Source organism: Sander lucioperca, chromosome 20 (assembly GCF_008315115.2).
Source record: "Sander lucioperca isolate FBNREF2018 chromosome 20, SLUC_FBN_1.2, whole genome shotgun sequence".
In the NCBI taxonomy this organism is placed as follows: domain Eukaryota; kingdom Metazoa; phylum Chordata; class Actinopteri; order Perciformes; family Percidae; genus Sander; species Sander lucioperca.
Genome location: NC_050192.1, coordinates 25,557,565 through 25,569,585, shown reverse-complemented (window position 1 = coordinate 25,569,585; position 12,021 = coordinate 25,557,565). Strand labels below are relative to the sequence as shown.

The 12,021-nt window shown below is 40.5% G+C and overlaps 1 protein-coding gene across 5 annotated transcripts in view; it reads left to right on the top strand.

The window, feature by feature from the left end:
- ano2b (anoctamin 2b) overlaps positions 1-12,021 on the top strand; it is a 101,086-nt gene that overhangs the window by 28,992 nt on the left and 60,073 nt on the right. For all 5 annotated transcript variants that reach the window (XM_035995984.1, XM_035995986.1, XM_031306089.2 and 2 more), the window contains 9 exons: positions 1,517-1,615; positions 1,929-2,080; positions 2,889-2,943; positions 3,027-3,078; positions 5,777-5,832; positions 7,643-7,690; positions 8,891-8,955; positions 10,663-10,797; positions 11,601-11,761. In XM_035995984.1, the coding sequence (XP_035851877.1) occupies positions 1,517-1,615; positions 1,929-2,080; positions 2,889-2,943; positions 3,027-3,078; positions 5,777-5,832; positions 7,643-7,690; positions 8,891-8,955; positions 10,663-10,797; positions 11,601-11,761 (823 nt within the window). The remainder of the gene's footprint in view (positions 1-1,516; positions 1,616-1,928; positions 2,081-2,888; positions 2,944-3,026; positions 3,079-5,776; positions 5,833-7,642; positions 7,691-8,890; positions 8,956-10,662; positions 10,798-11,600; positions 11,762-12,021) is intronic.

The window sequence follows — 12,021 nt, the reverse complement described above, 5'->3', positions numbered from 1 at the left end:
GTTTCTTCAGTTGATTTTAAAAGTTGTTTTCCATTCTACACAGATGTCCTTTAGTGCAAGTTAAAACCTACAAGTTACCTGCACACATTTGTGTTATGAATATACATACGTAAGTTGTGTAACAAAAATATATTTTATTTAAAGAGGCTTAAGCTCAGGTGGCTTTACGCTCCACTGTGTCCCTGAGTAGGACAAAGGACACTGTGGATGCGAGTGAGGGAGAAGATAATGAAATATAAGATGAGTAAGAGTGACAATTAGTGAGTCAGCCAGTCAGTCAATCAATCAGTCAGTGAAACCGTGTCTAGCGGGTAGCAGAAGGTACAGTAATATATGTGAGGAGGGCGGGTGGTGAGAGGGAGTGAAAGATCTCAGGAGAGTAGAGTGAGGAGAAAGGGAATTGTTTCAGGTTTCCATCTAAGCCATGCCACCTTTCTGTTTTCACTCCCCCCCCCCCCCTGTCGCAGAAGCTGATGGGGTCTGAGGAGGGTAAGGTTACCTGGCTGTCCGTCCCCTGCTGGCTCTCTTTCATTTCTGGTTACATTTCTCACTCACACTGCTAACCTGCCGCATAGATTTTCACTGCTGCTCACAATTAACACATTTTTTTTTCTCTTTAGTCAACTATAGAGAGGCAGAAGTGGGTTTGTTAATGCACTGAAATTCATAATTCAATCGCATACCTTCTGGTGCTAATTATCAGATTTTGCTAATGCGTCTTAATGTTAAATAATAATTAGAGTGTGGGCACTGGACCATGATTCATTAGCAAAACAAGCTAGATGAGTCAGGATTTTATTTTACATACAGTAAACATAATATCTGTTTGCTGGAGATGATGATAGGAACATAACAAAAACATCCAAATGTGTCAGGAACAGGCTGCAACAACAAAGCAGCGAAGAAAACAGCTCCAGGCTTTGCTTTAGGAACAGAGGCTACATCCATCTTTTATAAATACCAGTAATGCTGCTGGCCAAACTGGTTAGCCAAAGTGTTGCAGTAGGTCAGGCTGATGGCAGGGATTGACTGGGTTCGATGTAAGGTCTAACTTGAAGCGAGGAATACAGTGCAATCTGAAATGTTGAGTTGCAGCTCCAGAAGCCAGTTATGAGGTATTGAGGCAAAACCAGCTGAGAGGTAAGTGCAGCACATACCGAGGTCTGTCTACTGTATTGGATTTCAAAGCAGTACTGACAGATGGTCTGGTAAGCCAGCAGGTAGTTTCAGCCAAGCAATCTGGTAATACATTTCCCAGAACATCAAAGTTTATGGCATAAAACATGTTTTTTAGTTGAAAACTTTGGTTCTTGTTGGGTAATCAGTGGCAATGACCCATTTTCAGCTCTCAAGCATCTATACATCAATCAATTTATTATATAAATAAATATTAACATATAGCATAAACGTACTGTGGGTAGACATGTTTTTATTTCTGTACCTAAAGGTTCCAGACTGCATTTAATTACGTAAACAATATAGCATATCTTTACATGAAGTCTTGCTTGTTTTTCAGGTGAAGGCCCATGGCCCTAGCTTCACGCGTCTCCATGCGCCCTGGCCGGTACTGTGTCGAGAGGCTGAGTTTCTCAAGATTAAAGTCCCCACCAAAACGGTGAGATCTCATTGCCAGTTATAAACAGTCAGTGGGTCCACGTAAAGCTGTCGTTTGTTGGTATATTCTTGTTATTTCTGTGGTCAGAAGAGACACAGACCAATACAGCAGAGGATTGAGTGATGTCCTTACTGTGTCACAGTTAATCATCCTTATGCTGATATTTATACCAATAATGTATCATGGTTTTATTTCTGCAAGGCCATTCAATGTTAGAAAAGTTTTATTTATTCAGAATTGTGAGGCACTTCAGCCACTAGTGTCCAACGAGTGTAATTGGTTGAGTAATTCTGTGTTTGTTTGTTTTCTCCAGAGTTACGAACTTAAAGAGGAAAGTGGTTTCGGGTCCAGTTTGAACACAGTGTGGAGGAAAATGAACCAGCCTTTCCAGCCCAAAGTACCGCATCAGGACCAAGAACGCACCAAATTTCTCACGCACTGCTTCTCCAGGGACAAACTCCACCTGTGAGAGACACATGCATGCACACACACACACACACACACACACACACACACACACAGAGATATGCAGAATTAAGCCTAATTTAAAGTGAGACTATATAAGAAAAACTGACACATTAATCATCTTAAAACCTGAAAGGTTGAATTTATAACCACTAAAACACTGTTTCTCTATTCAATATCCTTAATGCTGTTGGAGCTACAGTATTACTTGGTCTGGTACCAGTAGCTTAGGTGTCGAATGTTTGCCAATTGTTATAGCAACCTTAAGATGGATGCAAGTTTTTGGGAGATTGCATTCTTGGTCAACATGCTTACCAAGTAATAAGAACACCATTCTATGTCCCTGGTTGATTGTTGCTCATGTAGTCTGTGCCAGCATTTTAAAATACACTGTGCAGTTTTTAAACCTTGGCATAAGTGGTCATGCCAACCTTGTATCCTATAACATACTGAGTGATAGTAGACACCAGTATTTTTTGAGAAAATAAGATCCAGTAATAACTCTTCAACTGAATGATAAGATTATTTATGATATGTGGCTAAGTCTGGTTGTTTTGTGGAAAAGGTGTTTTAAAAACGTAGTTTTGAATAATGCAAACAAAGTGTTAGCCTAAAGTTTTAGAGTATCACTTATGATTTAGGAATTTCTTTCTAGATTTTTATGTTCTCACTCATCATCAGGTTGAGTCGATTAGATAAAGCCATGTATGTTTGCATGCAATACACTATATAAATACAAGGATGCAAAGATGTACACACGGAACTTGCACACGTACAGTTTTTTATTCATTGGCTGTCTTTCCTTCAGGTACAACATCACATCTAAAGACACATTCTTCGACAATGCCACAAGGGGCCGAATAGTAAGTGCTCATTCAGATGTCTTCTTAATGTTTGTCCAGGGTTAGCTTATATCTCCAGTCTGATATTCTTGCATCTGTTTTAGGTATACGAGATCCTGAGGCGGACGGTGTGTGTACGAACCTGTCAAACCATAGGTGAGGATACCAAGCTGTTCACGGGCCGGACGGTGTGTGTCTGGGGGGAGTTTACTGAACATATGCAGCCTTTTCCAGTCCTACACATTCTTCACATTGACATGTACACTTTGACTTGGTCAGTGGTTAGATGAATGGTATGAGGTAGACCCCGTTCTAGATCTAATATGCTTGCTGCAGGCATAAGCATCTGACAAATGTCAATGATTTTTCCGTAATGTTCTGCCTAGTAAAAAAATGGTGCATACAACAATTGATGACTCTATCCACCTCTGTTGGCAAGCAGCAAGAATTGCAGCAGCACAATTTGAATTCCTCCACCTACCCCTCCCATACCCTTGAAGTATGGTGGCTTGTCATTGAGTAAATTTTGGAGATAACTTGCAAAAAAGAGCAGAGGTCTACCGAAGACATCATGAATCACAATCCTGGAAATAAAAACCTGGTTTGGCTTCATAAAAATGCTTTATGAGCCTTTGTAGTGGATTTGTTGTGACGCTGCTGATCACTGGTTCATACTTCAGCAATCCATCAGTTCAAAAGCTTTTCAAAATATTATGAGGTTGAAGCATCGAATAGTATTGAAACTTGATTGGATCGGGGGGTTTCGCTCCAAAACCATCTTTAGCCTGGTAAATTAAAATGGGAGCACTAGGTTGGCTATTACTGTAGCTGAGTCACAGAGAATGAAAAACATCAGGATCAACAGATATATTGTGGCTCGAGTTAGCTAAGGTAGGTTGCGTTAGGTAAGGTAGGTAGGTAAAACCAGGTGCAGTGAAACGCTTGTGTAACATGTTTGGCTGGGACACTGCAGGGTAAAGCCAGCTGTCAGTTGCAGTTCAAGGTTGTGCTGAAACTCTGGAATATGACTGGACTTTGATAAACAGGTATACTGGGAGATGATATTGATATCCCTGCTTGGAGTTCAATGCGGAGGTGAAGCAAAGTGAAGTGCAGCTGGTGACCCAAACAAGGAGTGAGATGATTGGATAATTAGATGAGACCAACATTATTTTTCAACCCCAATTTGTTTGGTTTGTAGCAACGCTTTGTTACCACCAGGCTCTTGTTAGAAAATGGCTTAGCTCATTAACACTTCAACTGCAGACGTCCACTGGGACGATTGGCAATTAGCCTCAGCAGCGGTGGCAGTTGTTTATGGCTTTTGTCAATCTCCTCTGGGATTTTCTTAATGAACGGCAAGACGTTCAACACTCTCTGGATTCATGTTGGGTCTTGCCTTAGTGTTTATATATCTGTAGATTTCTTTTACGACATGCAGATAACAGCTGCCTATGCATGTATGAGACCCGTCAGTCCCATCTAGAAATGAGCTCACACCCGTTTCATTTCCATTGTCAACCATATGTCTGGTTGGCTTTCCCATCACAGCAGAAAGTCTCAGCCAAAGTACTGATGGAGCTGCAGGGGAAGAAGGGGAGAGAAATGAGAGCTGAGCATCTCTTTAACCTCCATTTTCTCTTTTCTCTTCATTATTGGTGTATACATTTTGACACACACACACACACACACACACACACACACACACACACACACACAGCCCACTCCCCGTCTTATGCCCTTCTCCATCTCCTCTACAAGTGGGTCATGCTTCCTGGGTCAGGCAGAGATTGAAGCAGGTGCCTCTGGGAGTTGTGGTTGTATCATGCTGGTTGAGCGAACATTTGTGTGTGGGTGGGTGTGTGTTGGTCATGAGTTTCATTAATAGCACAGCTAATCACTGCATAGTTCCCAGTCCCCTTTAAGGCACCGATAATTAGAGATTAATTACTTTAATGAAAGAGCCAGTAGCATGTGCCAGGTCATCTGACGTGTCAGTGTTGGTCCTGGCATTCACAGGTCAGGTCATCACTTCCCACATGAAATTTTCCAAAGACTAAAAGCGGTACCATGAGTCTGCCTGACTCTGAAAAGTAAAGTTAAAATGGTGCAGGCTGCAGGGTGTGGCCTCATGGCAGCACCACACACTGCCACAGCACATACAGCTAGGGTGGCTGAAATTTAGTCTCCATGGTCAGTGTGAATTCTGGAAAAAAATGGTATTGGTATATTATTGGGAAAATTTGGAGCATAATCATTGTCAATGACATTGGATCTGAGTTGAGTTCAAAACGATGCTACTGAAGGACCCTTGGACCAAAAACTGAATCTGAACTAGTGAAGAGATGAACCTCATCTTCAGAAATCACTAAAATAACAACACAATGGAGCAGTATGCAGTACTAATGTAAGATAAATAACAGAAGGTGCTCTTTTACAATGGCTACCACTTCATTTCACGCTACATCTTTGAACACATTTGGTATAAACTTACTCCTTAATGCCAGTAAATCAACTATTACTTCACCTGCTGCTTGGATTTCTGGTTTAAAACTCAAGCTTCAGCCTAAACTACTACTGACATTTTATGACAAAGGTTGTTTTCTATCATGACCTCTCTAGTGGAAGGCATGAAGAGAGAAGCACCTTAGAGTGATGTTTAAATCACAATCATTAAATGGAGTTCTCTTATGTCTCTGCTCTCTCTCTCTCTCTCTCTCTCGCTCTCTCGCTCTCTCGCTCTCTCTCTCTCTCGCTCTCTCTCTCTCTCTCTCTCTCTCTCTCTCTCTCTCTCTCTCTCTCTCTCTCTCTCTCTCTCTCTCTCTCTCTCTCTCTCTCTCTCTCTCTCTTCCAGGCATCAGCACATTGATAGCTAAAGGAGTGTATGACGCATCCTTCCCTCTTCACGATGTAAGTATGAGGTTTGGAAATCCCAATGGATAGCCATTGGTTTTAATTTATTGTGTGTAGTATTCAATTTGCAGAGAATGGAAACTTGCTTGAAATAGGAATCACAGTCCAAGCTTTGTTGCATCTCTTCTTTTTTTTTTTTATCAAACTCTACAAGCACGTTAGAAGCACAATCAGGGAAGGGTTCTCAAAACAATTCCTACTCTGTACTGCATTAGCATAAAAAAAGGAAAAAAAGGAAAGATGAGTAAGTGAGATACACCGTTGTGACGTTATCCCTACCTGAAGCAGGTTATAAGTCTCTGCAGGTAGATTTTCTTCTTAAATAAACTTTAACTAGTGCAGGTAGGAAACTAAGTCCTACAGTTAGTTCAGGATACATGAGTTAGAGTTGATGTGCTTAAAGGACAAATCTGGCGCAAAATGAACCTTGGGGTTAATAACACATGATTACCGAGTCGACCGTTCTCTGGGATATGTTTTCATGCTAATCGAATGTGACCAGTTCGAATGACGAACGCCGTGCTTGAGCTATGTTACTGGTTACATGGCGTTCGTCGTTCGACTGGTCGTGACTGTTTTTCCAAGATGGCGCCCGCATGTATACGTGAATGGTACTGTCATTAACTATCTTTTTAATAAACTGCCTGTACGCTTACGTTCTCAATGCTTCGGTTTACATGTAGGGACCCTCATTATGCTACCATGGAAGTGTGATGCTATTTTGAGCCTTATTAGTGGTATAGAAATAGAGATTTCTTTTTACTTTACTAGTGCCCCGACGACTAGCGGTATAAGCTAATTAGCGGTTTGTGCTAAAGCTGGTCACATTCGATTAGCATGAAAACAAATCCCAGAGAATGGTCGACTCGGTACACATGTTATTAACACCTAGGTTCATTTTGCGCCGGATTTGTCCTTTAAAAAACTTTTCAGAACATTTCTTGTGACTCTGGTGGCTTAAATGAGCGTGAATCACACACCAGCAAACATGGTTGCTCCTCTGTGTCTGTAAGCATGAGAATGTCCTGCTTGTTTCAAATGTTGTTTAAACCAACAAGTCCTCCAACTTACACGACCACATAGGTTGTTTGTTCGTACCCTCTAATACAACCTGACATGAGCGTTTTTTAAATTAGCGCCCCTACCTGTGGCAGCAGATCAACACGTCCTCATACCTAAACATAACGGTCGTTACCGGGTTAACGCTGTGAAGCGGTTGCAGTTTGGTTAGGTTTAGGCAACAAAGCTACTTGGTTAGGTTTCGGAAAAGAACATGGTTTGGGTTAAAATATTGAAAGTATGTTTGTTACTTACTTACATAAGTACGTGATGTAGTTACCGACGTGATGTGGAACCTGAGTTCACTACCTTACAAGTTGACTTGGAAGTCATCATTGACTTTTTGTTTTATATGGGACACAAACTGCTGTCTCCTGAGTGAAAGTCCTGTGTTTGTTTAACCCATGCACCACCACAACCTTCTCCCTGTGCGGACTTTGTTGCTCTTTATCATATGTCACCTGACTTCCTCCTTTACTCCCATCATAATTTTCATGGCCACTAGAGGCCAATTAAGGGTAAATATGCATCGTAATAGACTGCTTGTACAAACGACCTATGGGGTCGTTTTTTGGGGGAGGACAGTCTTGTTTTTAATTGTATTTGGACAGTTTATGTTTGATTACACTGAGTGTGTTTTTGTTAAATGATTGAATGAGTGAGCACAGTGTGCTTTCCATTATAGATTTATGTGTGCTTGTATGGCTGTGTGCGTTCGTGTTGTTCACTCTCTCGTCTCACTTCTCAGGGTGACTATAAGGTCATCAGACACCTTGAGGAGAAGAGCGACAGACAGGTAGACCGACTCCACTCTCGTTTCTCTCTCTCTCTTCATCTACTCTCCCTCCTTCCCTCTGCTTCTCTTCCTCCTGTCTAATAAAAAAAACTACAAAAAGACTACCACTGCTCTAGTTCTTCAGAAAGTCACCTTGCTAATGCGAATAAGTGCTGGGGCCATTAAGTATGCTGTAAGACACAATGTATGTCACCTGAAACTCCTAAACTGCTGAAAAGCAAGGGAACCTCCACTTTTTTTAAAGAGTAGTTTAATCTGTGTAATCTTCATCTCCTATCTTTTCTCCTTCTTCTTTGAGAGTGTTCCTACGTCCCATCTGTGTAACACTGCACAGATTGGACTGGATTTTAAGTTCAATAAATATTTCTCAGAGTCAGAGCTGAGAAATGAAAATCCATTAACTGACTTGAATTTCAAAGGACTGAGCAAATAAACTGTTTTTGGCAAAAAACAGCACACACGTAAATTCAAAGTAGCTTCTTCCTGTGGTGCCTTAAATAGTAATGCTGTGATGCTGTATGAAGAGGAATCCGCCGACACTGTTCTTGATTATAAAAAGGTTTATTACAAGCAAAGATTCAGCATCAATTTTACAAACTCCTGCAGAGAGCTTGGAGAACGACCAACCCAAATTCTTCCAAAAAGTCGTTCTGCCTTTTCTTTGTGTGCACACCGTATATATCCTATGCATTGTATCAACATAGGACGTGATATTTGTAAGTATACCATTGGACCAGATAATTGACCAATCAATGCCTGTTATCTGGACCTCTGCTCATGTTAACAGTTTCCAGATGTGTGCAGTAAATGTGGAGTAAAGTTCATGCATCTCCTTATACCAAGAACTTAAGTCAAAGTGTATAGAAAGTTATAGACTGTCATTATACCACATTCCTTTTCAGTTAATCATGATAGTGGCTGTTAAACCGGATCATTTATTGCGATATTCTCTCAGCACCAAGAGCTTCATAATATCATCTTTCTCGTTCTTTACCGTTATTCTTGGCTTTGGCATAATGTTGCTCAAACTGCAATTCTTTGACTTAATCCACTAAGGTTTGCCTCCACCAATCCGATTATTTCTGCCTCCAGATCAGCTCTGCCTCTGAGGATTGTTTGTTGATTTTCAACTTGCTACAACTAGTAAACATACAACATGGCAACATACACCCACACTGACTCTTTCCTGTCTGTTGTTAGGTTCTGCATGACGAGTGGGCCAAATACTCAGCCTTTTACAAGTACCAGCCCATCGATCTGGTCAGGTAATGTGACCACAGCACCGCAATGCGGAAATCACATCAGTAACTCATCTCGTTTCACACATAAATATTTTTGTTTCATCTAATGTGCAACTTAAGATAACTGCCATAGACGTCTCACATCGGATTAGCGAAAGAAACACTACAACTATACAGACGTTGCAGTTCCATTATGGTTATTGTAGTTCACCAACGTGCTTTTGTTGTTTTGCAGGGTTTGACCTTTGAAATATACAGATTGTTTAAAATCCCTAATTATAATCACAAACTCAGTGCACCACAGTGCAACTATAAACACCCTACATTTTTTTCAAGTTAATGTTATTACAATATTCACATGCCCATATGTACTTTGAGAGAGTAGTTAGTCACAGTGATTATACCTCTTCTCCATACCGACTGTAAAGTGATCCATTTCTAGCTCAACTCCACTGTAGTAGTGATAAAATCCACAGTCCCTGTTCTGTGCAAAAATGTATTCTGAAGTTCATCTCAAGCTAATATGAGACCTCAGCAGTCCGAGTTACCTATATTAAGGGGTTATCTTACAAAGTTGTAGTCTTTATAGAATGGTAGTCCCTTTTTGGGAGATTCCATCGTTCCCTCCTGACCAATAACTTTCAATATGCATATAGATATGTGAGCATCGTGTCAAAGTAACACTGTACAATTCATATTTTATATATTATTACTGTATAATTGTTTTTAATATATATGTTAAAAGTCTGGATAATATGTTGTTTGTATACCTGGAGTGGTAACAAAAGTAATTTCCCCCTGGGATTATTAAAGTATTTCTGATTCTGATTCTGAAAGTGTCCATGAGCAAGACACTGAACCTCAAGTTTCTCCCCTGATGCTGTATGTACAGTATAGCTTTCCACTGCCCTTAATACTTAGGATTGGTTAAATGCAGTAATTCAATTTCACTACATTGTACTGTGTGTATGTGACGAATTAACAATAAAAGTTTCGTTTTCGTTTCGTATTAAAATGGAAACAATCTGAAATGGTCCTATAAATCAAAAATGAGAGACCACTTTATTTGCTCAATCTGAGAATATTACATCTAGGGGATCAGGGTTAAATCCCAAAATGTTTGATAGATGTACCACCAATCAAAAAGCCTCTTTTTACTATGAGTAATTGAGTCCTACATTAACACTGACTTTCTAAAACTTTTTGTATTTTTGTTTTTGTCTGTGAACTTCTCATTGATCTAAAAATTAAAAACTTGTATTTCTGTGCACCAATCAGAATATAGCAGCATTTAAACCATCATGTTTCCCTGTCAATCATATCTGATCAAACCACACCCACACAGTACTGAAGAAGCAGACTAGCTGAGCTTTCACAACGTTCACTTTGATTGTTGCACATTTTATAATGGATATTTAATATTATGGAGAAACCACATTTTCAGGGGCTTTAAGGTTAAAAGTTAAGTCATGTTTGTGGTTTAGGTCTCTCAGGCTCTCATAGCAGGCAGAGTTTGACGTCAAATCTAAAAGAAAGTGGTTTGTGAAAAGCTCAGCGTAAACAATTAAAGCCCTAAATAAAACATTAACATGCTTCTTACTTTATTTTAGGATCAACCACAACATGAGGACACTCACACCTGTGTTTAAGCTGCTTACGTCTACACAGACTGTTCTCTCATGACCTGCGCTATCACTTACACCTCCTAATCCCTGACCTCTGACCCCACAGGAAGTACTTCGGGGAGAAGATCGGTCTGTACTTCGCATGGCTCGGTGTTTACACTCAGCTGCTGATACCAGCCTCTATAGTGGGAATCATTGTGTTCGGCTATGGGGTGGCAACAGTGGATACAAATATACCCAGGTACTACAAAGTGCACTACAGCTACATCTGTGGAAGAAAACTATTGTTAAAACCCACTTTTCAGTTAAATTTGGGTGCAAAGAAATGGACAAACCCATTCAAGACTTGACATTTTTCATGGAAAGAAGAATTAAATGTGTGGCTGACACAGTACGAACACTTGTCTGTTAAAATCCTACATGACTGTGAAACAGACAGGAGAAATGTGACATTTCCCCTGATTTTAACTCTGAAGATGTTGATATGATAAAGATAAAATACTAACATGGGAAGGACACAGAAAAATGATTTCTTCCGACCACAATTTAAATGTACAGTACGCACACATGCCCTTACACACACCAGACAGGGACTGCCCAGATACCTGCTGTATCTGGCTTTACACAGGGCTGTGTGGGAGGAACACAGAAGGTACGACTGGAAATGTGTGTGTGTGTGTGTGTGTGTGTGTGTGTGTGTGTGTGTGAGTGAGTGAGTGAGAGAGAGAGAGAGAGAGAGAGAGAGAGTGTGTCATGAAGCAAAAGGTTGATAATTCAGCCTACACTGACTATGAATAGGGTCAAAGCAGAGAGGCTTGTATTGTGGTTAAATGTGTTAAAAGTTCCATTCATTTCTAATGGATCCACTGGGACTGAATCCATAGACGGCGATGCAGAACTTCAGTTCATTTTATACTTTTTTTTTTTTTTTTTTTTTATAGGTGCAAGTGGCTTACATTTAATGTATCCTCTTCAGTTGGGAAATATCATTGTATAACTGTTATTAGCTCTTGGTGCTCTGTGACTTAAGTCTTCTCCCCTCAGTCTGGAGATGTGTGACGAGCGTCTCAATTTCACCATGTGTCCTCTGTGTGACGGAGCCTGTGACTTCTGGAAGCTCAGCACTGCCTGCGGCACCGCCAGAGCTTCACACCTCTTCGACAACCCCGCCACCGTCTTCTTCGCCATCTTCATGTCTCTATGGGGTAAGGTCACGTGTGTGTGTGTGTGTGTGTGTGTGTGTGTGTGTGTGTGTGTGTGTGTGTGTGTTAACAGGTGGGGCGAATGTGAAGTTGCTCATTGATCTTGTCGTAACTTATGACCTCTTTTACCTCAAGTGCACGTCCTGTTTGAAGAAATTACATAAAATAAGGAATCTGAACAATCTAAAAAAGTATCTGCAGCAAAAACACTAATTGTTTTTTTTTAAAACTGATTCAAAATCAGCAGCTTGTTTTATGTTTTG